This window comes from Theropithecus gelada, chromosome 9 (assembly GCF_003255815.1).
Source record: "Theropithecus gelada isolate Dixy chromosome 9, Tgel_1.0, whole genome shotgun sequence".
Taxonomy (NCBI): Eukaryota; Metazoa; Chordata; class Mammalia; order Primates; family Cercopithecidae; genus Theropithecus; species Theropithecus gelada.
Genome location: NC_037677.1, coordinates 21952112 through 21979189, shown reverse-complemented (window position 1 = coordinate 21979189; position 27078 = coordinate 21952112). Strand labels below are relative to the sequence as shown.

Sequence of the window (27078 nt, the reverse complement as noted above, 5' to 3'; positions counted from 1 at the left end):
ATGGGGATGCTTGGTGAATGAAAGCTTGGTTACATACAGGGAAATTGATCAAATAAGTAAGGACAGTAAGAACAGAAGTCAGTTTCTCACTGTCAATGAAGAGAATTATAAATACAGTTGACCCTTGAATAACATGGGTTTGAGCTGTGTGGGACCACTTACATGTGAATTTCCTTCCACCTCCGCCACCCCTGAGACAGCAAGGCCAACACCTCTTCTTCCTCCTCCTCCTCAGCCTGCTCCACATGAAGATGACCAAGATGAAGACCTTTATGATGATTCACTTCCACTTAATGAATAGTAATTACATTTTCTCTTCCTTAGAATTTTCTTAATAATATTTTCTTTTCTCTAGCTTACATTATTGTAAGAAATCAGTATATAACATACAAAACACATGCTAATTGTTTATGTTATTGGTAAGGCTTCTGGTCAACAGTAGGCTATTAGTAGCTAAGTTTTGGGAAAGCCAAAATTATACACAGATTTTTGACTGCATGGAGGGTTAGCGTCTCTAACCCCTGTGTTGTTCAAAGGACAACTCTAGGGAGAAAAAACTAGAAATAAACAAAGCTACAATCATGATTGAAAATTTTCACACCCCTTTCTGAGGAGTTGATAAAATAAAATTTAAAAAATGGTAAAGATAGAAAAGACTGAAAAACACACTTAACCAATTTAACTTAATCAACATTTAAAAACACTGCAGACAACTACTGCAGAATACACAGTTTTCTCTCAGTGCAAAGGGAATATTGACAAATACAGACCAGATGGCTGAGTCATAAAGCCAAATATGAAAGAACTGAAATCACATATAATATCATCCCTGACTTTGTGGTTTTAAACTAGAAATCAATAACAACATGGGATCTGGAAAATAACCAGTTTTAGAAATTAAGCAGCACTTGCAAATAATCCCTGGGTCCAAGGTAAATCACACAAAAAATAGAAACTATTCTGAATTAAATAAAAATGAAATCACAACTTACGTTTATGGGATTGAGGCTAAAACTGTGCTTAAAGAAAAATGTATACCTTTAAAAATGTATATAAGACAAGAATTGGCCTATAATACCAATGAACACAGCTTTTACCTTAAGAAGCTAGAAAAAGAAGCCAAAGTTAAACACAAATAAGTACAATAAATAGAATAATTAAAAATAAAGGCAGATATTAATGAAATAGGGAATAGACAAAAATAGAGAAAATAAAGTCAAAAGTTGGTTCTTCTAAAAGGTGAATAAAAATGGCAAACCACTAAAGAAAGGTTGACAAACTTTTTCTGTAATACAATATGTAATATGTAATATAATATGTAATATAAAAATATTTTAGGCTTTGTAGGTAACATATAAGCTCTATTGAATAGTCTTCTTTGCTTTGTTTTTGTTTTTGTTTGCAAAACCAATTGAAAATATAAAAATACTTAGCTCACAGATTATTTTTTAATGGACCATGGTCCTCCCAAAAAAGAGATTGAAGGAGAGAGAGAAAAATAAGAACTACTATCATTATAGAATCTACAAAGATTAAAAGAATAATAAAATGAATAATATAAGGATATTACAAATAATTTAGGCTTGAGCTTGAGCTCAGGGGTTCAAGACCCACATGGCAGCATGGTGAAACCCTGTCTCTACAAAAATTAGCCGGGCATGGTGGCATGGGCCTGTAGCCCCAGCTACTTGGTAGGCTGAGTGGAGAGGATCACTTGAGTCCAGAAGGTCAAGGCTGTAGTGCCACTGCCTTCCAGCCTGGATGAAAGAGTGAAACTCTGCCTCAAAAAAAAAAAAAAAGAAAAAAGAAAGAGAAAAAGAAAAAAAGAAAAGAAAACAACAACAAATAAAATAACTTTATATCTAGCATATATATATACAAAATATATATATGAAAAGAAAACAACAATAAAAGAACTTTATATGTAAAATAAATAAAATAAAATGAGCATATTTCTTGAGAAACACAAATTACCAAAACTGACCCAAGAAGGAATTGAAAACCACATAGTGCCATATCTTTAAGTAAATTGAATTTGTAATTTCAAAAACCAATTAAAAAGGAATATTTTTCACAAAGAAAACTCCAACTTAGATAATTTTGCTAAGTGAATTATGTCAATATTTAAGAAAAAATAATCCTACACAAAATCTATCAGAAAATAAAGAGAAAAAATAATTTCTCAACTTGCCCTATAAGGCCTACATAACCCTGATACTAACAATGATAAAGATATTGCAAGGAAAGAAAACTACACACCGACATATCTCATGAACATAAACACAAAATATAAAATATCAGCAACTTGAACACAAGAATGCATGGAAAAGGTAACGCAACATGATCAGAGTGATTTTATCCAAGGAATGGAAGGTTGGCTCATCCTTCCAAAACAAATCAAGGTAAGTCACTTTATTAATAGAACAAAAGAAAAATCATCCGATCATCTCAATAGATATAGAAGAGCATCGTATAAAATTCAAAAATCCATTCTTATTAAAATGTAAATCTCACAGCAAACTAGGAATAGAAAGAAACTTTTTCAATCTGATAAAACATCTACAAAAACCTACCACTAACATCACACTTAAAAACAGAATGCTTTCTCCCAGATTAGGTACAGAACATATATGTTTGCACTCACTTGACTGTAACAGAGGTCTTGGCCTGCTTAATAAAGCACACACAAAAAACGAATAACAGGCATAAGGATTCTGGGGAGAAGTGAACTGTCATTATTTGCAGATTATGGATTTCTACATGTAGAAAACCCTATGATATCTACAAAAAAAATTAGAAAAAATAAAGTTAGCAAGTTTGTCAGCATACATAAAGGTATATTTGAATATACAAAGGTATATTCAAAATGTAATTACATACCCAGTACTTGTAACAAACAAGTGGCAAAAAATTAAAAATGATTATCAATCACAAAACCACAAGTAAGTAGATAACTAGAAAAAGTATAATGCAAAATGTGCAATACTCTACATTGCAACTACAAGGTATTGCTGACAGAAATGGAAGACCCAAATAAATGGCAATATATGCCTTATTGATGGCTTGACATTCTCAATATCATTAAGATTTCCATTTTCCTTAAATTAGTTCAGAAATAGACCCATTCATTTACAGGCAATTGAATTTCAACTGAGATACCAAGATAATCAAATGAAAAATCGTGTTTTCAATAAATGGTACTGGGACAAATGGATACTGTATGAAACAATTAATTTTGACTCCCTTTCAAGCCATACTTAAAAACTAGTTTGATCACAGACAGCACAGAATCCCACGAACCTTAAAGGACAATTGAAAACCATATTAAAGGTTTCTGCTCAAAAGGAAATCTTAATGCTTATTGGTGAAAAATTACTCCACAGTACATACATCTAATAATGCAAACGTATTCAGAATACGTAATGGACTGCAACAAAAGAGAAACAATCCAATTAAAAATGGGCAAAAGACTTTAACAGGCCACAAAACAATATATACAAGTTGGTAATAAACATATGGAAAGTTACTCAATATCATCATTAGTCATCAGAAAAATGAAAATGAAATCTACAATGACATACCATTTCATCCTATTAGAATGACTACATTTTTTAAAAAAAGACTGACAGCACTAAGTATTGGCACTGGTAGGAGTGTAAAATCGTATAATCACTTCTGTGTACTATTTGAAAGTTTTTAGTAAAGTGAAACATGTACTCTGTGATGACTCAGAAGTTCCAATGCGAGAATATGCAATTCTAATCTATAGTGATGGAAATAAAAAAGTGGTTGCTTAGAGTGGGTATGAAAATTGATTGAAACATAACATGAGAAAACTTTCCTGGATGAAGGACATGTTTTATAATTACTTTTGCCTGCTGGTTACATGGCTGTATACAATTATGAAAACTCACTAAACTAAACAATTAAGTGTAAAAATAACCCGTAATTTAGAACAAAATGTCAGACAAAACACTTTATGCTTTCATTCAGATACACTCCAAACAGAAACAAAACTAAGCTGCAGTTTATAGAGATGCATTCTCAAGTATAAAATTATGAAAAAGAAGCAAGATCCTAATTACAATAAAGGCAAAACAAGGAGCCATCCCCAGAGTAAAGAGAGGTGGCACTAGGTGGGCTATGAGCACAGGCAGTCAGGGGTTTATAATAATGACAATATTCTATTTCTTGACTTGGATGGCAGTTACATAAGTGTTTCCCTTCCAATAATTTACTAATGTTTTAATTTTCATTATGCACTTTCCTTTATGTATATTTTACAAATTAAAAACATTTTAAAGGCTTTTCATTTTATTGTGAACACACAGATACACATATGTGCTCCCCCAGTAAATAGTACTTAGAAGAAGCCCATTCTTTCAGCTATTAATATGAGTGCATATCATAACTGGCTGGATGAGATACAGAATGTGGAAAAATAAAACCCACATAATCCTCAAATTTAAAAATCCCTAAAGCCTGTTTTAAAATGAGAAAACCAAGATTCTGAAGATTAAATGATTCACGTAATTACTCTCCATTTGACACTTTTGTATCTCAGTTAAATCTACATGCTTTTAAAAGTATGCAGATGAAAAACAAAAATGAAAATGTGAAAGAAAAATGTTCTTGTTGATACAAACATGTAAAACATATATTCTATTTTATGTTTTGCATAAACCCTGAAAGGTCATGAAGACTGGTTCTGTGGCAAAAGAAATATCTGGGCAGCCACAGAGAGATTAAATCTCTTCTGTATACAAACAAGCATAGCTTTACTTTTTTCCCCTTTTTACAAAGAACAAATAAACCCAATGTAAAAACTGAAAAAAAAAAAAAACTATGTAAATGCAACATAATTATGTTTCAACCACAGAAGAGAGGAAATTTAGAGTTACAGATTCCATGGTAAGTTTTAATTCTATCCTTGTGTATATGAAAGAGTCTTTCATTACACGATCACATAACACTGGGCCATGTAACAATCAGTCCAACAAATGTTTACTTTACAACGTGTGGAAGGAAAATATTTTGTAAGAGAAATTGTAGGAAATTAGTATATTATTTATGTAAATTGTTAGGTAACATTTCTTAGAATCCTCGGCACTTACAAAATATTCATAGAAATACCTGTTCCTTATTTCCTTGTTCTAAAGAACATGAAATTTGAAGGATCGCTTGAGCCCAGGAGTTTAACGCTGCAGTGACCCCTCATCATGCCACCGCACTTTAGGCTGGGTGACAGAGTGATACTCCACCTCCAACGAAGAAAAAAATAAACATGAAATTTAACTCTTTTATAGGCAGGCACTTACTTATGTTGAAAGCTAACCTTTAAATTTTAAGGATATTTTGAAGTAATGGAAAATTTAGAGCATTAGACTTTTAGTATGTTTTGAATCATATATGCCAGGTAGTTTGTACTAAAGAACAGTAGAGACTGAGTAACTCATGAAGATTCATGAATTCAAATAATTTTTAAAAAGGGGCCAGGCGCAATGGCTCACGCCTGTAATCCCAGCACTTTGGGAGGTCGAGGTGGGTGGATCATGAGGTCAGGAGATTGAGACCATCCTGGCTAACACGGTGAAACCCTGTCTCTACTAAAAATACAAAAAATTAGCCAGGCGTGGTGGCGGGTGCCTGTAGTCCCAGCTACTCGGGAGGCTGAGGCAGGAGAATGGTGTGAACCCAGGAGGCGGAGCTTGCAGTGAGCCGAGATTGCACCACTGCACTACAGCCTGGGCGACATAGCGGGACTCCATCTCAAAAAAAAAAAAAAAAAAGGAAAAACAGTCCTTATCAGTCGGAGTTTGCTGGGATTCCTGACAACTCACATATCTATATGTATATATAAATGGATTTTTTTAAAAAAAAAAGGAGGAATAAATTATTTATCCTTCCTTATTTGTATGAGTTATATTTCAGGTTAACAAACAGCAATCAATTCTGAGACAAACCTAGCAAAATTTTTAGATTACAAAGATAAAAATCCCCAGTCCCTCTCCCAAAAAAATCAGATGATTTACAAAGGTAAAATAATTAGACTAGCATCAGACTTTTCAAAAAAAGTTATGAAGCAAGGCAACGGAGCAGTTTTGTTGTTGTTGTTGTTGTTTTGTTTTGTTGTTGTTGTTGTTGTTTTGTAATTTAATGAAAGAACTTGGAAATCAAGAACTTCAGGCCGGGCGCCTTGGCCCATGCCTGTGATCCCAGTACTTTGGGAGGCCAAGGAGGGTGGATCACTTGAGCTCAGGGGTTCAAGACACACATAGGCAACATGGTAAAACCCTGTCTCTACAAAAACTACAAAAATTAGCCAGGCATGGTTGCAGGGGCCTGTAGCCCCAACTACTTGGTAGGCTGAGCGGGGAGGATCGCTTGAGTCCAGAAGGTCAAGGCTGTAGTGCCACTGCCTTCCAGCCTGGATGAAAGAGTGAAACTCTGCCTCAAAAAGAAAAGAAAAGAAAACAATAACAATAAAAGAACTTTATATCTAGCAAGGCTGTCCACTGAGTATTTTTAGAAAGTTTTAACATGTAAGAATTTAGGGAATTCTGCACCCATGAGCCCTTTTTGAAGACTCTCCTAGAGGATGAGCTCCAAACTAAGACTATAGAACTGAAGCTAATTGAATCTCATATGCATAGATTATATAAGCAAATATATACGTAACTGTTGATCTGAGTTTAAAACAAAGGCAGGGTCAATGGTGAAATAATAATGTTTGAATGCTATATATAACAAAACAGAAATAATGCACTTTAAAAATGGGAGGAAAAGGAAGGGAGAAAAAGAAAAATAGAACGATCCCATTGATTACCATACAGACAACAGGTGAGAATTAAAAGAAACCAATAAAAACTGAAAAACTAAATACTGAATGGGCTGGGCACGGTGGCTCACGCCTGTAGTCCCAGCAATTTGGAAGGCTGAGGTGGGTGGATCATTTGAGGTCAGGAATTCAAGACCAGCCTGGTCAACATGGTGAAACCCTGTCTCTACTAAAAATACAAAAATTAGCTGGGCTTAGTGGTGCGCGCGTATAATCCCAGCTACTACGGTGGCTGAGGCAGGAGAATCATTTGAACCCAGGAGGCAGAGGTTGCAGTGAGCCAAGATCGTACCACTGCACTTCAGCCTGGGCAACAAAGTGAGACTCTGTCTCAAAAAACAGAAACAAACAACCAAAAAAAAAAAAAAAAAAAAACCTAAATAGTGAATGATTAAATAAGGAGGAGGATGAGGGCACTGGAAAAATTTATAGGCACAAAGGTAACCACTAGAACAATAGAACAAAAATGCAAACCTTTCTAAAGAACACAAATTAAAGAGCAAGGAACAAAAAATTAAAGAACAAAGACTGCAAATCTTATAGCAAAATACAATTATAAAAAATTGACATTGTTGAAACTAAACATTATTCATATCAATGAATGTTAATACATTTAACTCATTAAAACAAAGACTTTTTAATTGACTCACAAAACAAGACCCAATTTATATACTGCATGCAAGGGCACATCTAAAACAATGTGATTCAGAAAGAGTAAGAAGGAAATGGAAACAACAAGAAAGCAGGGATAAATATTCTGTTATCAGACAAAGTAGAAATCAAGCCAAAACACTTTGAACCTGACAAAGAACAGCACTTGAAATATCAAAAGTCATAATTCATAACCATTAGAAACATTTATGCACGAAATAATACAGCACCTACTATAGAAGATGTAAGAAGATTTAGATAAAAGTGCACTAATGGTAAGAGAATTTTATACAGCAGTTATAGCATAAGATAGATAAAATTCACACAAAATAATAAGATAGAAAACATAAGTAACATAAAGTAGATCTAGAGAATACACATCAAACTCTACACTCTGTTGATAAAGAATCCCAAGCACTAGCAGGGTATGGTGACTCACACCTGTAATCTCAGTGCTTTGAGAAGCCAAGGTGTAAGAATCACTTGAGGACAGGAGTTCAAGACCAGTCTGGACAACAGAGCAAGACCACATCTCTACAAAAAATTTTTGAAATTAGCTGGATCTGGTGGCACATACCTGTAGTCCTAGCTACCTGGGAGGCTGAGGTGGTGGGATAGATCGAGTCCAGTTCAAGGCTGCAGTAAACTATGATTGCACCACTGCATTCCAGGTGATAGAAAGAGACCCTTTCTCATAGAAAGAAAGGAAGGAAGGAAAGGAAGGAAGGAAGGAAGGAAGGAAGGAAGGAAGGAAGGAAGGAAGGAAAAAAAGAAAGAAAAATAATCCCAGTACCCATAAAACACAAAAATTCATCTTCTATTAAGTCATAAAGAAAGCATCAATAAGCTTCATTAACAGTTGAAATCAAAAAGTCAGCACACTCTGATCAAAATGTAGTATGAGAAATATCTTACAAAAGCAAAAAGTAAAATTCTTTGTGTAGTTAAAAAAAAATTTAAACAAAAATTTCTCATTAATTCTATTAAGCAAATGGGCTAATAGGGAAATACAAAGTGAAATTAAGATACTTCTAAAAATGATGATAATGAAAGTACTACACATCAAAATTACAGGGTACATTTAAAGTAATGTCAAAGGAAAATTTATAACATAAGCAACCTTTATTATTTTAACAAAGAATGAAAATAATTGGAAAAATAGCTACAATATAAAGCAAAAGAAACCAAAATGAATAAAGATAAAAGCAGAAATGTATGTGGTGGAAAATAAAAGCACAGCACATCCAGTTAATAAAATAAAAAATATTCAGAAAAAAGAAAATCAAAATAGAGAAACCATATTAGCTAACTTGATTGGGAAGAAAAAAAAACAACAGAATAAAGCTCACATATACAAAAATTTAAAATGACAAGGAAAAAAAAAAAACCATTGAACCAGGCAAACTTTAAACATCATTAAGAGATTAGTTTGTAGGCCACTATTCAAATAAATTTGAAAGTTTAAAGGAAATTGAACATTTCCTAATAAAATGCAAATTTCTAAAATTGAGCTCAGTAGAATAAAAAGCATAAATAGACCAGTTTCCATAGAAGAACTAGAGAAAGCTATTAAATAATTTTTTAAAACACAGTAGGTCCATATAATTGCATAGGAGACTTCTAACAAACCTTCAAAGCCCAGGTAGTCCCATTGCTCAATAAAATATTTCAGAGTATTGAAAATGAAAAGAAAAATTCCCAATTCCTTTTGTGAAGCAAGTATAACATTGATAACTAGATTTGATAAAGAGCCAGAAAATGAAAACAGAAAAAAGAAAAACTATAGACCAACATCACTCGTGAATACTATTATAAAAATGCTAAATATTAGCTAACAGAGTCCTACATCACATTAAGAAAAACAGTACACTATGACTAAGTGAGACTTATTCCAGGAATGCAAGGTTAGTTCAATGTTTGAAAATGCATTAATAATTCCCTATATTAATAAGAATAAGGAAAAAATCATAATGAAACATATAGAGCACAGTCGCCACAAATGCTCAGAAAGCTTTTGACAAAATTCAATATCCAATCCTAATAAAAACATTTTCTTTAAAAAAAATTATTTTTGAGTCAGGGTCTCACTCTGTCACCCAGGCTGGAGTACAGTGATGCAACCATGGCTTACTACAGCCTCAAACTCCTGGTCTCAAACAATCCTCCCACCTCAACCTCCTGAGAGGCTGGAATTACAGGTGCACACTACCATGCTCAGCTAATTTTTAAAGTTTTTGTAGAAACAGGACCTCATTATGTTTTCCAGGCTGGTCTCAAACTCCTGGCCTCAAGTGATTCTCCTGCCTGGGGCTTCCAAAGTGCTGGGATTACAGGCATGAGCCATCACACAAAAAACACTTTAAACATAGAAATTGAGAGATAATTTTAATATGATAAAATACATACACTTTAAACTTAAGGTTACTCTTTTACTTCATAGAGAGACACTAGAGGCATACGCACTAATATTAGGAACAAGACAAAGAGGATCCCTATCTCCACTGTAGCAGGACAAGTCGCAGACAATACCCCTCAGACACTGAGTTAAAGAAGGAAGGGCTTTATTTAGCCGGCAGCTTCGGCCAGACTCATATCTCCAACAACCAAGCTCCTGGAGTCAGCAATTCCTGTCCCTTTTAAGGGCTCACAGGTCCGTGTGAGAGGGTCGTGATCGATTGAGCAAGCAGTGGGTACTTGACTGGGGGATGCATACACCAGTAATTAGAAAGGAACCGAACAGAACAGGGATCTTCACAGTGCCTTTTTTAAGCAAATAACTGATTAGGTCAGGGATCCATCTTTAACTAGCACTCCCAGGGTGTGGCACTGGGCTGTCTGCTTGTGGATTTCATTTCTGCCTTTTAGTTTTTACTTCTTCTTTCTTTGGAGGCAGAAATTGGGCATAAGACAATATGAGAGGTGGTCTCCTCCCTTACCATTACTATTCAAGAAGGTACTAGGGAATTAGCTAATGAAATTAGAGGAGATAATTCAATTTAAAGAATAAGAATTTTAAAGGTGTAACATTTGGGAGGCTGAGACAGGACAATTGTTTGAGCCCAGAAAGCAAGGGTTGCAGTGAGCTGGGATGGTGCTACTGCACTCCAACCTGGGTGACAGAGTAAGACTCCAACTTAAAAAACAAACAAACAAACAAAAAAAGTAACACTTTCTCTAACCCTAGAGCAGAGGTGAACAAATTTTTTCTGTAAGGAGCTAGATATTATTTTAGTCTTTGTGGGCCATCCAATCTCTGCCACAGCTACTCAACTCTGTAATTGTAGCACAATTGCAGCCAAAGGCAATATATAGATTAATGATGGTAACTACGTTCTAATAAAACTTTATTTATAAGAGTAAGATTTGGCCCATAAGCCATAGTTTATCAAACACTGGCCTGGAGACTTAACAATAAAAGGAACTCAACCAATAAGAGAATTCTGTAAGGTGGCAGGATATAGAATTATCATACAGAATTCAGTGGAGCTCATTAAATACAACCAATCAGTATGCCCACATGATGGCAGGTGGAAAAAAAAACATTTCCACAATCCACAAAGAGGACAAAATACTTAGGAATTAACTGGACAAAAAACCCACAAAATTCATGTGAAGAAACCTTTAAAACATTCTTCAAAGTCAAAAATCTGGACTTGAATAATGGAAGGTTTCTGAAACGTACTATGACTATGTAAGATGTTAAGGTTAAGGGAAGTTGAGTAAAGGGCATGGGAATTCTGTGTTCTGTGTTGTCTCTCTGCTTTTGCAGCTTTTCCATAAGTCCAATGCTATTTCAAAGTAAAATTTAGCCGAAAAATTTTTTACAAAGAAAGTAAAGATCCAGAGGTGTGGAAAAATAAATCATAGATATTTCTGAAGTTTTTAACTTCAATTTTTTTAGTTGTTTGACATTTTATAATATTTTATCAGAAAATTTATTCCCCAAAACACAAATGTTAATGGTTTTTTGCAATGTTGGTATGATTTTATATACTTGAAGGCCAAATTACCTCCAGATGAATTTTGTAAGTATCAAATAGACATTACTTGATACTTACAAAACAAGAAAGGAAAATTCAGCACACATAAATCTACTTTTTCATAAACTTAATGTGTCAGGATACCTATTGTCCCATTTTAGATCTGGTGGTGGGGCATAGGGTATAATTAGTATGAATTAATGTATACTGAGTTTTTAAAAGAAGTAGTCTGGAGTACTGAAAAAAGTCAATAGAGTTTTGCAAAATCATTGGTTTCATAAAAATCACTTTTACTTCAGTAGCCAAACTATTAATATTAAGATGATATTTCTTATTCTTACTGAGAAATATGTGAAGGAAGAGAGTTGCTATGAATTCTACTCCACAAAGTTAATAAAACTGTGCTAAGGGTTTATATGTTTATTCTGATATGCAACCCAAGTTTTTGCCACAGCCACAGCCAAGTCACTAAAACATAAAGCGGCTAGTCATTAAAACAAGTTCCTAACCCATGAATTATAGAAGATTTACATAGGAGAGAGGGATTTGTCATTTCCTTACCGTGTAAGACTTAAAGCTCAGAGATGTAGTAAATTCTATAAATCTAGCAATAATAGCCATGCCTGAAACATAATGCAAAGAGTAATGCTGTTTTATTTCTTATCAAAGTTAAAAATACTGTTTTCTGAAACTTAGTGTGTTTATAAAAACACATGTGGGACGCCTATGTTCACAGGTGCAAAAGGATTCACTAACCTCCTTGTCGCACAAAAAAGGGCAGTTTAGTCCTTATCTTACCAGGCCTTGCTATAGAATTTAACATGTTTGACCTCTTTGTCTCCTTTAAACACTCTCTTGCCTGTTTTTTCTATAACTCACTCTTCTAGTTCCTCTCACAACTCTCTGGCTGATGCCTCTCAGTTTCTTTACCGAGACTTTTTCTTGTGTCCATTCATTCTCCTTAAATGATTGAGTTCAATAAGCTTCTGTTTTTGTCTTTCTCTTTTCACTGTGTTTCTCTTCCTCACAACCTCTTACATATATCCATGACATCAGTTACCAAATATTAATAATATTATACACCCAACCCACCCCTCTAATCTAACTAAGCTTTAGACATGAATACCCAATTGACTAGTTGCCATCACCACTTGGATGTACCATAGGAACCTCAGAGTTTCTAAACAACCACAACTGAACTCACCATTTATTCGTTACACAATAAGCGTTTGTCAGGTGCCTACCCTGATCATTGTCCTGGGTTAGGCAATGGAGGTATAATAATGAACATGTTAACTTTGTCTCTCCTCTCACAAAGTTCACTCTTTCTTCAACCATCTTCTACCAGTAAGTGGTACCAATATCCATATGGTTACCCAAGCCAGCAAACCAAACATCATCTACGACTCCTCCCTATTCTTTGTAACTCACGTTCAATCATTCACTTGGTCCCATCCATTCTCTTCCATCATAGGTCTTTATTTAAACTGTCAATTTCTCTATTTTTATTACATTGTATTTTACAGCATTAGTTTAAGCCACCTTCACCTCTCACCTATGATGATCCCCTAACAAGGTTTTCTGCCAGTATTAATGCTAAAACCCTTCAATGATCCTCAACTGACCTCAAAACAAAATCTAAATTAGTATGACACACAAAGGCCTGATTTATCCATTGCCTATTCACACGTCTTATGACATGCCCTCAAAGCTCCTTCACTGCAGGTGAGAGTTTAATGGAAATTATTTACCATTTAGGGCCCCTTGTTTCAATTTATGGCAAATTAAATAACATATCTTGATAGAAGAGAAACACAATCAAAAGACAAAGTCATCTTATACAGATGAATATACATACTAAGCAATCTGACTTTCATTTTCTAGTTATGTATTATCTTTTAAAATTTCTATTCATTGAAGCTACTGCTACCTCAACAATACTAGCATATATTTACACACAGCACTTATTATGTGTCAGTCACTTTACATATATAAATTTGCTTAATCATCTCAACAACCCAATGACATAGGTACCATACTATCCCCATTTTATGTATATGGTGACCAAGACACTCAGTCATTTACAACTTGCCAAAGGAAAAATAGTTGGAGAATGATGAGACTGGTATTGCAGGCAATGGTTCCAGAATCCACATGTTTAGCTATTATACACTACACGTTTGAACAAAATGGGATTGTACAAGGTGTTAAATAAGAAATTTGATTTTGTAAAGGTGACATATATTTATCATGTAGACAGTACAGAAAAATACAAAGCATTAACAAATAATCCCCAAATCCTACCATACTGAAATAACAATCACTAGCTGCTAATGTAAATTATTCTGGATATATCTTTATGTCTTTAGGTAGATAGAAGGATTGACGGATAGATAAGACAGATAGATAAAACAGATGAATATATGAGAGATGATTGATTGATAGATAAAATAATGTTTTGTGCCATGTCTATTGAATTTTTATGTGAAAGATGATAAAATTTGCATACTTACACATCTGCCCTGAAATGACTTTGATTTGTGTCAGTTGTATTATTAAATTATAATTATCCATTTCTATAAAATACAGATGACTCTCCCTAATGATGATTCGTTCATTGTTTTGTCTTAGCTTAATATTTAAATGAATTCAAAGGTTTCCACTGGTATCTTTTAGCCATAGTTTTACTATTTTAAAATACTTTCAGTAATTTCTTGGTTGACTGGAATTTTGTCATCAAGTAGTCTTTGCAGGGAGAGCTAGAGAGCACTACATTCACTAATCCTGTATGCTTAAGAATATGTTATTGCCTTCACATTTGAAGGATAACTCGGCTAAAATGAAATTTTCGGGCAATAGTTTTTCTCTCTCAGGATGTTTTAATCAATGGCTTGTGACATTAAAAGGAGATACAGAGTTTAAAGCCAATGGTTTGCTTCTTTTGCCTGGATGTATTTATTTTTTCCCTTCTGAAATGCAAGTAATTTTATCAGGATATGTGTTGCTGTTGGTCATTTTGTGTCAATATTACTAAGATCTCTTGGGGTCTTTTTGACATAAAGACTCACAGCAAAGTTTTCTTCTGTTATATCCTTACTTAAGGTCATATTCCATTGGTTCCAACCTCTTCTTGAGGAATACCAATACGTTTACGTTGGATGTCCTTGGGTTTCATATTTATCCATTTTTCTATTAACTTTTTATATATTTTTATTTTTTATTTCCTACACATCACATTTCTGACTGTGTTTTTAGTTGTGTTTATTATATTTCTTTTACTCCTATCCAGGCTTTTTGTTCAATGATTATCCTATTTCTTTTCTCAGCTCTAACTACTTGCTTTTAAAACTACTTAGGTTGCCTTATAAAATCTTTTGCAAAACTATCTATGATTTTGACCAGGCCTGGTGGCTCACACCTGTAATCCTAAGCACTTTGGAAGTTTGAGGTGGGAGGACTGCTTGAGGACAGGAGCTTAAGAGCCTGTCTTTACAAAAAAAAAATTTGAAAAAAATTAGCACACCTGTAGTCCTAGCTACTTGGGAGACTGAGGGAGGAGGATTGCTTGAGCCCAACGGTTCGAGGCTGCAGTGAACAATGATGGCACCACTGCACTCCAGCCTGGGTGATAGAGTGAGACCTTGTCTCTGAAAAACAAAAAATAGGCTGGGCGCAGTGGCTCATGCCTGTAATCCCAGCATTTTGGGAGGTCGAGGCCAGCGGATCACGAGGTCAAGAGATGGAGACCATCCTGGCTAACATGGTGAAACCCTATCTCTACTAAAAATACAAAAAGTTAGCAGGGCGTGGTGGTGGGTGCCTGTGGTCCCAGCTACTCGGGAGGCTGAGGCAGGAGAATGGCTGAACCTGGGAGGCGGAGCTTGCAGTGAGCCGAGATCGCACCACTGCACTCCAGCCTAGGCGACAGAGAGAGACTCCGTCGCAAGCAAAAACTTTATATAATTTTTTGACTCTCTTATTAAGAAACAATATACTGTTTTAACAGCCGTGTGACTGTAAGGAAGTTATTTGAATTTGTCTGTTTGCTTTTGTGATGGAATCACCTCAAATACAATCACACAACAACCTGCAATCCCTTTCACCCTGAGAACACATTGTCACTCAGTTTTGAGCATTCAAACAGTCAATCTGGCTTACTCCAAATCTCTAAAAGTTTACAGCTTCTTTTTGTGTTATAATCTGGCAATCATTGCCTCTAATACCCTTTTCACTCCGAAATGTCTCCAGTAATCCCCCTGGGCTGGAAGGCTGTTGTAGACAAAACAAAATGACATGTCCATATGACTTTTCCCAGGGCTCCACTTCTGATGCCTCATAATGCAGAACTGGGTCTCTGGTGGCAAAGTCTTCACCTCTTCCAAGACACATTCAATTCCCCTAATCCCTGCTCTCTTAAAAAAGAAAAAAAGAAAAAAAAAAAAGGTCGACTATGCTTCGAATGACCATGACACTTATTTGGGAGGAAATCTTGACATCTGAAGAGGCATGTGTTAAAAGTCAGCATATTACAGATGGGTCAGTAATTCATAGCATTTTGCAGATGTGTTTTACATTTTAAAATTTGGAGTTGTGGCCATTCCCCTGTTTGTGTGAATATAATTTTTTCTCTACTTTTGCTCTCTTTTTGTAGGTTTCATGCCGTTAACTAGAAGTCAAGCCACTCATAAAACCCCACAAACTAGTTTTGTGCATTACTAATAAGTGTTTACTGCCTTATCATCGTCTACTTTACTATTTTAAAATTATCACTTCACTTGTCTGTCTCCCCAGCTCAACCAAGTCCTTCGGGCTTGTTGTTTATCAATGACTTTTTTTTTTCATTTCCATTTTATTGTTTCAAAACTTGATAGATTCTTTAAGAGTCAGAATATGAAAAGAAGATAGCTGTTTTCTCTGGCCTTTTCTTCAATGGATACAACTGAAAAGTCAATAAATCTAATACTTGCTTAAAGTAGTTACATTAATGAGAATTTAAAGACCCATTTCGAAAAGTAATGCAATGATAATATTTAGAAGGAATTTCAAGGTGGCAACTAGATAACCTGGTAATTACTTACACAGAAATCATGAAAGCTGAGATACAGAATAGAAGTAGAGGCTTTGCAAGAGTAAATTCTAATCTACAATAAATACAATTCAATGCAGACACTCTCCTCACCTCACAATGGGGCTATGTCCCAATAAACCCATCATAAGTTGAAAATACCATAAATCAAAAGTGCATTTAATATGCCTAACCTACTGCACATCAGAGCTTAGACTAGCCCACCTTAGATATGCTCAGAACATTACTGCAGCCTCAAACTCACGGGCTCAAGCAATCCTCCACCCTCACGCCCTCTAATTCTTTGCATTTTTTATAGAGACAGGGGTCTTGTTATGTTGCTTAGGCTAGTTTTGAACTCCTGGCCTCAAGCAATTCTTCTGCCTCTGCCTCCCAAAGTACTGGGATTACAGATGCAAGCCACCATGTCATTAGCCTATAGTGGGGCAAAATCATCTAACACAAAGCCTATCTTATAATAAAGTGTTGAAATCTCATGTAAGTTATTGAATACTGTACTGAAATTGAAAAAAAGAATGGTGGTAGAGGTACTTGAAGTATAGTTCCTACTGACTGCGTATCATTTTGGCACCATCATAAATTAAAAATTTCTAAGTTGAACCATCATAAGTTGGGACCATCTGTATATTTATTAAGAAGTTAATAGTCACTGAAAGATTAAAAGATGATTTGTGACACAGACTATCAAGTCATACAAAAATATTATTACTAACAAGGGAGGCAATGATAAATTCTATATGAAAAATACTTGAAAATTTTAAGGCAGTGTCTCAGGTGAAGCCCAATTCCATCTCAGGTCCTCCATGTTGGCTATTCCTGTCTGAGATGTTCACGCAAGCTGCCTTCTCAGTTTTTAGGTCTTGGTTTAAATATCATCCTCCCTGAGTCTACTTTCCTGACTGCTTGAGCTAAAGTAACCACCTCCCACCTAGTCACTGTCTTTCAATCACACTGTTTTCTTGTCTTCATAGCTTTTAACACAATGGAAGTCATTTTATTTGTTTATTGATTGAATGTATAGTCAATGTTCCACACATATAATAGAATGTAAGCCCCATGACAGCAGGAGCTTTGTTTGGTTACCATTATAAATCCAGTGGCTAGCACAAAAGATGCTCAATAAATATGTGTTTAATGTAAAGGAATAAATAAGGAGCTGGGTGTGGTGGCTCACACCTGTAATCTCAGTACTTTGGGAGGCTGAGGCAGAAGGATTGCTTGAGACCAGGGGTTCAAGACTAACTTGGGCAACATAGCAAGATCCCCATCTCCACAAAAAAATTCAAAGAATTAGAGGGCATGGTGATGTAGTCCCAGCTACTAAGGAAGCTAAGACGAGAGGATTGCTTGAGCCCATGAGTTTGAATTTGCTGCAAGCTATGATCGCATCACTGCATTTCAGCCTGGGTGAATGCCTGAGACCTGTCTCTTAAAAAAAACTAAACAAAACAAATAAGAATGTAACTCCAGACAACTGATATTTGCAAATAAAAGATGAAAGCAGAGAAGTTAAATGGGGCCACAAGACAAAATGCTTTGAATCGCAAGTTAAGCACCTTAGCATTAAAATGGCTTTCAGCATTGAAGTCACTCAGGGTTTTGTGGGCCAAGAAAACATTATCAGATATGCAGTTTAGAAAAGTAAATGTCAATGTTGTTCAGGAACAAACTGAAAAGGGAGGGGGAGGCTAGAGGTGATGCCAAATAGGACCCATTTCAGTAGTTCAAGTAAAAGATGACAGAGCCCAACTGAGAGCAGAGGAGGAAATTTGTTTAAAGAACGTCAGAGGTAGCTGGTGGACAAGTAGATATGGGTAGGCAAAAAATAAAGAGGAACCAAAGATCAAAAGAAATACATGCAGCCATTTCTGGCAAGTGTTTATAAGATTCTAATGAATAGCAAAGCAAGTTTCAAAAACATAAATACATTAGAAAATGGTTTTATAAGTCCAGCCAGTATTCTTCCCTTAAAGTAATCACATATGCAACTTGTATTCCTTAGTGTCTGAAACACTGGAGACTAAGGTTCCAATAACCAAATTCAAAAGGAGTTATGGAGGTGTTAGGATTTGTTTATAAGATAATGTGGTTAGATGAAGCCCCCTGATATGGTTTGGCTGTGTCCTCACCCAAATCTCATCCTGAATCCCCACGTGTTGTGGGAGGGACCCAGTGGGAGTTAATTGAATCATGGGGGCAGGTCTTTCCCATGCTGTTCTTGTGATAGTGAGTAAGTCTCATGAGATCTGACCACTTTAAAAAGCAGAGTTTCCCTGCACAAGCTCTCCTCTCTCTTCCCTGCCACCATGTAAGATGTGACTTGCTCCTCCTTGCCTTCCGCCATGATTATGAGGCCTCCCAGCCATGTGGAACTGTGAGTGAATTAAACCTCTTTCCTTTATAATTACCCAGTTTCGGGTATGTCTTTATCAGCAGCATGAAAATGGACTAACATCCTTATCTCCCCACACTTCCTGTTGGTTCTGTTTCTCTGGAGAGCCCTAATAAAACAGCTTTGAGTCAACTGGGTTCCTCCTTTTTTGGAGTAAAGATATATATCTTTATATTATATAAAGATATAAGTCTTTATACATATATGAATATATACATATCTTTTAATATATGAATATATATCTTTATATATGGATCTATCTCTCTCTATATATATTTTTGTTCTATTGTTCTTAAATTGTCTTTTCTTCCTAATTAGACAATAAGGAAAAATACCATCACTTAAAATCCTTGTCTCTTCCCCTCATCAGTTCACAGTTCTTGCTAGGTGCTCAAAATACATTTGCTGAATAGGTGAGAAACAAGAAAGCTACTATGAGAATGTACCTGGCACTCTCCAGGAGCCTAGTTAGACAGATGTATAAGCCTTCCCTAGGAGACAGAGAAAAGTTTTGTTGATTGAATAAAGGTTTCCACGTGGGAAACTGATTACCATGTATTGTAAATCCTCCCAATATGCCCAACTTAGCCCTCCATCTCATATAAGGTAATATTTTGGCTCTGTAACTCATGATTTGGTAAACCTGTGATTATTTACATGACACACTATTTTGTCATCATTTATGTACATCGATTCTAAGTGATGACACTTCTGTGACCTCCCAAGTGTTTTCCCTGACACTTTTATAAAATATTACCATCTCCAGGGCCACTTACGCCATACTTTCAGGTTCTACTGCGCAAGCACCAACTGCTTTTGTAACATTCACAAGAAGAGCTTGGTTGGTTCCAACAAGGAGGTTCACAAGTGGTTGAATGCCACCACATTTCCGGACAATGACTCGGTTTTCATGTTCTTGGCAGCATTCTCCCAAGGCCCCAACCACATTCACAAGTACTTCTTCAGGCTGATCTGTTGAAAGCCCCACCAAGGTTTCAATGACTTTGTATTCCCGAAACCTAAGTTCATCGTAAGAAAGAGGAGAATTGGTTTTTGTATAAGGTTAGCTAAAAATTACTAAATGTTCATTCAATCCTTACAACAACTCAGTGATGCAAATATTATTTAATCCCCATTACTGGATGGCTAATCTGAAGCTTGGTAAATAGTAGAGCTGACACCTACACCCAGCCATCTGCTCCAGACCTGCGCCCTTAATCACCATGCAGTACAGCCTCTAAGAAAACCACAGCTTCTTCTAAACCTGAGGGTCTAAGATTCCACTCTACTAGGGTTTTCTTCCCCCTGTCTTCCAGAGACTACTTTACCTGAATGAAGTCTTCTAAATGTTTTATAAAAATAAATTATATGTTATATATTTTTTGTTTTCAAATGCATCAAACATGGCTCTATTGTACCTATTTGGATTTAATAGGTCTCTTGAAATGAGTAGTAGCTTGTGCTACTTGGATAAAAAAAAATGTCACTCTCAAGTATCTTCCATATTAACCACTAATACATTTTAGCATCTCTCTTGTCATAAAATTTCACTCTGATATATATGTATATGTGTATGTGTGCATATATATACAAATACACACACATACACACACACACACAAACACACATCAAAAGCAAGCATGCTACATAAAGGTAAATATTTGAAAATTACTAGTTTCTATACAGAACATTTTCCCTTTCTAATAAATTTCAGCAGTATTTAAGTACCATGATGCAGTTTTTAATTAAGATAAAAGTTCCATTAGCCAAGGTTACTTTTAATCTAGCCATGTCTTCACTAGGCCTTATTTATTAAGTCAACTTATTTTGTGTTAAATGGTCGGGATGTGAATTTTTTGTTAAAGGAAATAATCAGATGGAGTCAAGGAGAAGCTGTCTCAGAATACCCATTACTGAGAATGTAAACTGTCAAAAATAGGAAGAGATAGATTAGAAAATTAAAATAAATCAAATGGTCATAAAGTTTATACTTTAAAATCAAATCCGATGAAATCATGTTTGAAAATGACCACTCTTTAAAGAGTAACTGATTAGTTGGCATTTAGCTGATTCATCTTGTTTATCTTTAGAAAAGGAAAAAGAATAAAATCACTTCCATCTCTAAAGATTCCGTGGGAAATCCACCCACTCACCTTGATAGATTCCCACAGAAAATATCAAAGATATTTCTAATTCAAATGGCTGCCCATATGCAAAATAGAGAGATCATGTCAGCAAGCCTCTTAGTGCCACTGAGGCACAGAAAAAGTCATTGCCAGGTGGTGGGCAATTTCTGTTCTTTTCTTTTCTGTTCCAAGAATCCCTTCATTCAGCTAACTTCATCCAGAATATACATCTACGACTAACATTAGAATCAATTCCTTACTAGAACAGCATTAAATGACAAGAAGGTGTTTCAGAAGCCATATCTTCATTTCAGAATATTAAGTGCCTTCTCTTACTTGGTCACGTTCTCTTTGCTGATGGAACATTTCCATATTGCCCCCGTGACAGCGGCTAACCGCTCTTTATTGTCAGTGTTATTGAGTAGACTGGCCAAGGGCTTAAGTCCTCCGTGCAGCCTAACGAGGTCCCGGGTTTCCTTATCTTCAGCACACTGCACAAAAAGTCAAATCAGAGGCTGTCAGTGATCAAGGAATACCAAGCTTTCGATGATTGCTAAAAAGGCTGCCATTCTAGTAGGTATGAAACTTCTTTCTAGAGAGATCATTTTCTAAAGATGCCTCCAAGTAAAATATAAAATATAATTCGTCTCTCTTCTGGTAACTTTCTGACAGTATGTCTCTCCCCTTACATGGCTTTGGGAATGGACAGCAGTTTCTACGTACTCAGCAATTCTCCCAAGCCAGTTTTGAGATGGCCTGGGCATCTCTTGAGGTGAAGGTCAGTGAAAAACCTACAACTCCACTGGCAAGGAATGGAGGATTTCTACAGTGATGCAACTCAGAGTCTTGGGAAAATGTCGTAGAGAAAACAGATGAGTGAAAGGGATTTGGTCAGCTCTTCAATGGCCCCTGAAATCTAGAGATAAATATATTTTCTTTTTTTTTTTTTTTGAGACAGAGTCTTGCTCTGTTGCCCAAGCAGGAGCGCAGTGGCATGATCTCAACTCACTGTAACCTCCACCTCCTGGGTTCAGGTGATTAGAGACAAAGAATTTCTCCAATCAAGTTTCTATGCCCAGAGCAGTGGGTGATATCAATAGTGCCCGACATTTTATTCAAATATGCTTATCCATGTTTGTCACCCTTTGAAATAAATATTTTCCACACAGATGGTCTCAACTGATCATTCTTCCTGGGCTCTAGAGCCAACAGATGATACAATTAGCAGAGACTTGGCTATTACTCCTAGCGCACAGTTGTTTTTTGATGCCATGAGATGCCAATGTGTCATGTGTCACCCACGGAGGCCACTAGAAGAAATCCTCATCACAATGCACCATACAGGCACCTGCCATGTTTATCCTCTACATGTGATTTTCATTTCTGGATTAGAGGCACCTCCTAAAAATTAATCCCTATTTCTATTCAACTCAATAGTTACTCTGACGAGGCATATATACAAATATATACAAGTCAGGGCCATATATGATTGTTATGGGCCAAATTGTGTCCCCTCAAAAGTCACATATAGAGGTTTTTTGTTTTTTGGTTTTCAGATCAAGGTGCTCTCTGTTGCCCAGGCTGGAGTACAATGGCACAATCTCAGCTAACTGCAACCCCTACCTCCTGGGTTCAAGCGATTCTCGTGCCTCCACCTCCAGAGTAGCTGGGATGACACCACCATACCCAGCCAATGGGTTTTGTATTTTTAGTAGAGATGGGATTTCGCCATGTTGGCCAGGCTAGTCTCGAACTCCTGACCTCAGGTAATCTGCACACCTCGGCCTCTCAAAATGCTGGGACTACAGGCTTGAGCCACCACGCCTGGCCCATATATTGAAGTCTTAATTCCCAATACCTCAGAATGTGACTGTATTTGGAGACAGAGTTTTTAAAGAGGTCGTTAAGGCTAAAGGACCTCTTCAAAATTACTTGGGTAGGCCCTGCTCCAATAGGACTGCTGTCCGAGGGGAGACGATGACACTGGCATACACTAAGGAAAGACAGTAGGAGGACACAGGGAAAAGGCAGCCATCTACAAGCTGAGGAGAGAGGCCTCAGAAGAAACTAACTTTGGTCTGAGACTTCTAGCCTCCAGGGCTGCGAGGAAATAAATTTCGGCTGTTCAAGCCACCCAGTCTGTGGTATTTTGTTATGGCATCCCACCCTCACAACCTAATACAATCCTCTACTGAAATGAATCCCTGTATCTTTTTTTTTTTTTTTTTTTTTTTTTTTTGAGACAGAGTCTTATCTCAGGCTGGAGTCCAGTGGCGCGATCTCGGCTCACTGCAACCTCCACCTCCCGGGTTCAAGTGATTCTCCTGCTTCAGCTTCCTGAGTAACTGGGATTACAGGCACACACAACCATACCCAGGTAATTTTTGTATTTTTAGTAGAGACAGGGTTTCACCATGTTGGCCAGGCTGGTCTTGAACCCCTGACCTCAAGTGATCCGCCCATCTCAGCCTCCAAAGTGCTGAGGGATTACAGGGATTACAGGGCCGCATCTGGCTCCTTGTATCTTTTTGGCATACTCTCTGATTATGCACATCTTAATTGCATTCCTCTAGCAAATCTACTGTGATTAGGTAGAAGCAGACGTGCACAGTAACCAGCCATCCACAACTTTGTCAAGGCCATTTTTCTCCCTTTACCATTCTAATCTGTTTTCTGGTATACTATGAAATGTACCATACACAAAAAGTTAGTGTACATTACAATAAGTAAACCAGTAAAAAGATAAAACAGGAACACACACGCACACATACCCATTCCTCTGGCTAGTCTTGGTAGGAGATAAATGCCCCAAGATTATTTAAACAGGACATATTAAAAGCAATATAGAAGCACCATGTACTTATTTATCTATTTTCCACTAAGTACATTATTTTAGGAGACAAAGACGCATATGTGTCTTCTAGAAACAAATAGTCACAGATGTCAAAGCAGGTTTCTCTGACTTATACAAGTTGTCTGTCATTACCACAGGACAATGGTTCTTAGACCTAACTGTGTTTGAAAATCCAATGGGGTACTTGTTAAAAATGCAGACTGGGCACGGTGGCTCATGCCTGTAATCCCAGCACTTTGGGAGGCTGAGGAGGGAGAATCACTTGAAGCCAGGGGTTTGAGAGCAGCCTGGGCAACATAGAGAGATCACTGTCTCAGAAAAAATAAAAATAAAGAACATTAGCGAGACATGGTGGTAAACGCTCTAGTGTCTGCTACTTGGGAGGCAGAGATGGGAGGATCACTTCAGCCAGGAGATTGAAGTGACAGTGAGCTGTAATTGTGCCATTGCCCTCCAGCCTGGGCAATAGAGCAAGACCCTATCTCTAAAAAAAATAAAATTAAAACTTAAAGAAAAAATAACTAAATAAAGTGCAGATTCCTGAGTCCCATTCTCACAGAAGGAAACCACATGGTTAGAAAACTACCTTAAACTATGTGAGAAAGAACGCCAACAACCACTGGAAGAGTTCATCGCACCTGGTAAATGGCCATGGCGCACTGCTCCTGCAGCTCCTCGTTCTCACTATTTAGGTTCTTGACAAGGTTTTCAATGATCCTTTCTGCTTTGATTGCAGCCCGGTAGTTTTCCTAGGAATAAAAACCTATGTATTTATGTGTCTAAGGCATGAATATAAGTATCTGTTTACATTTAGTAATAAACATGCTGAACAAACTTTCTTAGGAAATAATCACCAAAGTCTAAGCTTGACATATCCCTACATCAATAAGAGAATTAACTGAATTAATATATATGTGTGTGTGTGTATATATAGTGTGTAGATATATATGTCAGCATATATATGTGTGATACATATATAAATGTCAGTATATATGTGAGATATATAAATACATATGTGTGTGTGTGTGTGTGTATATATATATCTCACAGATACTGATTTAATTAATGTCCTATCAGTTAGATCTTCTCTTTCTCATAGAATGCTGACTTCTTAAAAAAAATGTCCTTGAGCCATCAAGATAACCTTAAAAACAACTTTTGGACTAAAGAAAGTGAAGTTGAGAAGGCAAGGGAAGCAGAACTGGCGTGAGTACCTCTGATGCACACTCTTGCAATGTCCCCACCACCGGAATTAGCATGTTTTCATGAGAAGTCTTCAGCAGCCGAGCCAACAGAGGAATGCCCCCAGCTTTGCGGATGGCTTCTTTATTCGTATGACTCTTACTGCAGCTCCACAGGGCCAGTGCCCCACAGCGAGCCACTTCCATGTCTCTGGCCTCATACAGACTCGATTGGGCAGGTTTTGTGGAATCATGTGCACAGTCCAGTAGAGCAACCTACAATAATAGATAAATCCAATGTTCATGGAAATCTTAAAAAGAACATTTAAGTCATTCTTCAATAGCTACAGGGTTGTTTACCAAACTCACCTCCATCAAAAACAAGAATGCTTTAAAAAATCAATTTTCATAGTCCATAGCAGCCAGGGAAAGCAAACAAACAAAACCCTACAAAAAAACCTTCCTCCAGATTTGGGAGCTTATACATTTCCTTCCCACAAGAAATGTAAGCCCACCAAGATACTATTTTCTTAACACGGCTCTAATATTTACATTACTCATATTTGTAAACCACATCCTCAGCCCAAACATCTCAGAAAACCAGCTTCCCTAAAACCATCAGCACTTTCTAAGGAGAAATGAATGGACTATACACTCTTAAAGCCACAAGACCTGACCAGGAACAGTGGCTGATGCCTGTAATCCCAACACTTTAGGAGGCCGAGGTGGGAGGATCACTTGAGGCCAGGAATTAGAGACCAGCCTGAACAACATAACAAGATCCTGTTTCTACAAAACAAAACAAAACAAAACAAAACAAAAAAAACACTGGATGTGGTGGTGCACGCCTGTAGTCCCAGCTACTCAGAAGGCTGAGGTGGGAGGACTGTTTGGGTCTAGGAGTTCAAGTCTGCAGTGAGTTACGATATCAACACTGCACTCCAGCCTGGGCAACAAAGCAAGATCCTGCCTCCAAAAAACAAACAAACAAACAAACAACAACAACAAAAAAACTATGAGATCTCTTTGGAGGACACAGCCTACCTCATATGCTACTGAAACCAACCAAACCAAACAGCACAACTGCTAGCATCCAGTTTTTTTCTTTACAATAACTAAAGTCACTGAAGAGCTTAAGGGAAAGGCAATTTACTATAAGGATTAAGCAGTATGTCAGGTTGCCCCATGGAAGAAGGGAAGCTAGACCTCCCTAGAGCTGTGATTGGCTGTCAGCCATCCTTGTAGGCTCACTGTCTCTATCTGGGGCTTGGGAGCAATCATCTATGCATGTCTACTCCATTATTCTCTCCCTGAAGGTCAAATTCCACAGATACTGCCCATAACCATCAATCTCAAATTTATAAGGGAATAATAGCCCAGGCTAGGTAGAGTCTCTCAATCCCAATTCCAAGTTCCTGGGAGAGAGATCCAGTGGGACGGGCTTGAGTCAGGTGGAAACTCCTGGTCTAATTAGTTATGGCCCCAGAAAATGGGAATGGGGCTACGGAGGCTTCCAGGTACTGACTGCAGATGGGATAGCAATGTGGGAAAAACTCTAAGACCGTGGGATTGAACACAGATGCAAAACAATGAATGATGTAGTACGGAAATGCTCAGAAAGCCCGTACCATTTGTGACTGTTTTGGAACTGCGTGGTGGTTAGGAGGTGCTCCTCACAATCTTTGCCTTGCAAAAATTTATTCCTTGATTTAACCCACTGCCACTATGACCAGCACGACTGGCTGATTCACCAAAAAGTGGTTAAATAATTGTCTTACTTGTTTTGATGAATCTTTCTTAAATGTATGTATAGATCATAGTCATTTCAATGTTTTGTTTTGTTTTGTTTTGTTTTTTTGGAGATGGAGTCTTGCTTTGTCACCCAGGCTGGAGTGCAGTGGCACAATCTCAGCTCACTGCAAGCTCCGCCTCCTGGGTTCACACCATTCTCCTGCCTCAGCCTCCCAAGT

The 27078-nt window shown here is 36.9% G+C and overlaps 1 protein-coding gene across 2 annotated transcripts in view; it reads right to left on the bottom strand.

Moving 5' to 3' along the window:
• Window positions 1–27078, bottom strand: part of ARMC4 (armadillo repeat containing 4) — a 192593-nt gene that overhangs the window by 107846 nt on the left and 57669 nt on the right. For both annotated transcript variants that reach the window (XM_025396823.1, XM_025396824.1), the window contains 4 exons: window positions 25142–25384; window positions 24566–24676; window positions 21410–21564; window positions 19724–19966 (listed from right to left, as the gene is read on the bottom strand). In XM_025396823.1, the coding sequence (XP_025252608.1) occupies window positions 19724–19966; window positions 21410–21564; window positions 24566–24676; window positions 25142–25384 (752 nt within the window). The remainder of the gene's footprint in view (window positions 1–19723; window positions 19967–21409; window positions 21565–24565; window positions 24677–25141; window positions 25385–27078) is intronic.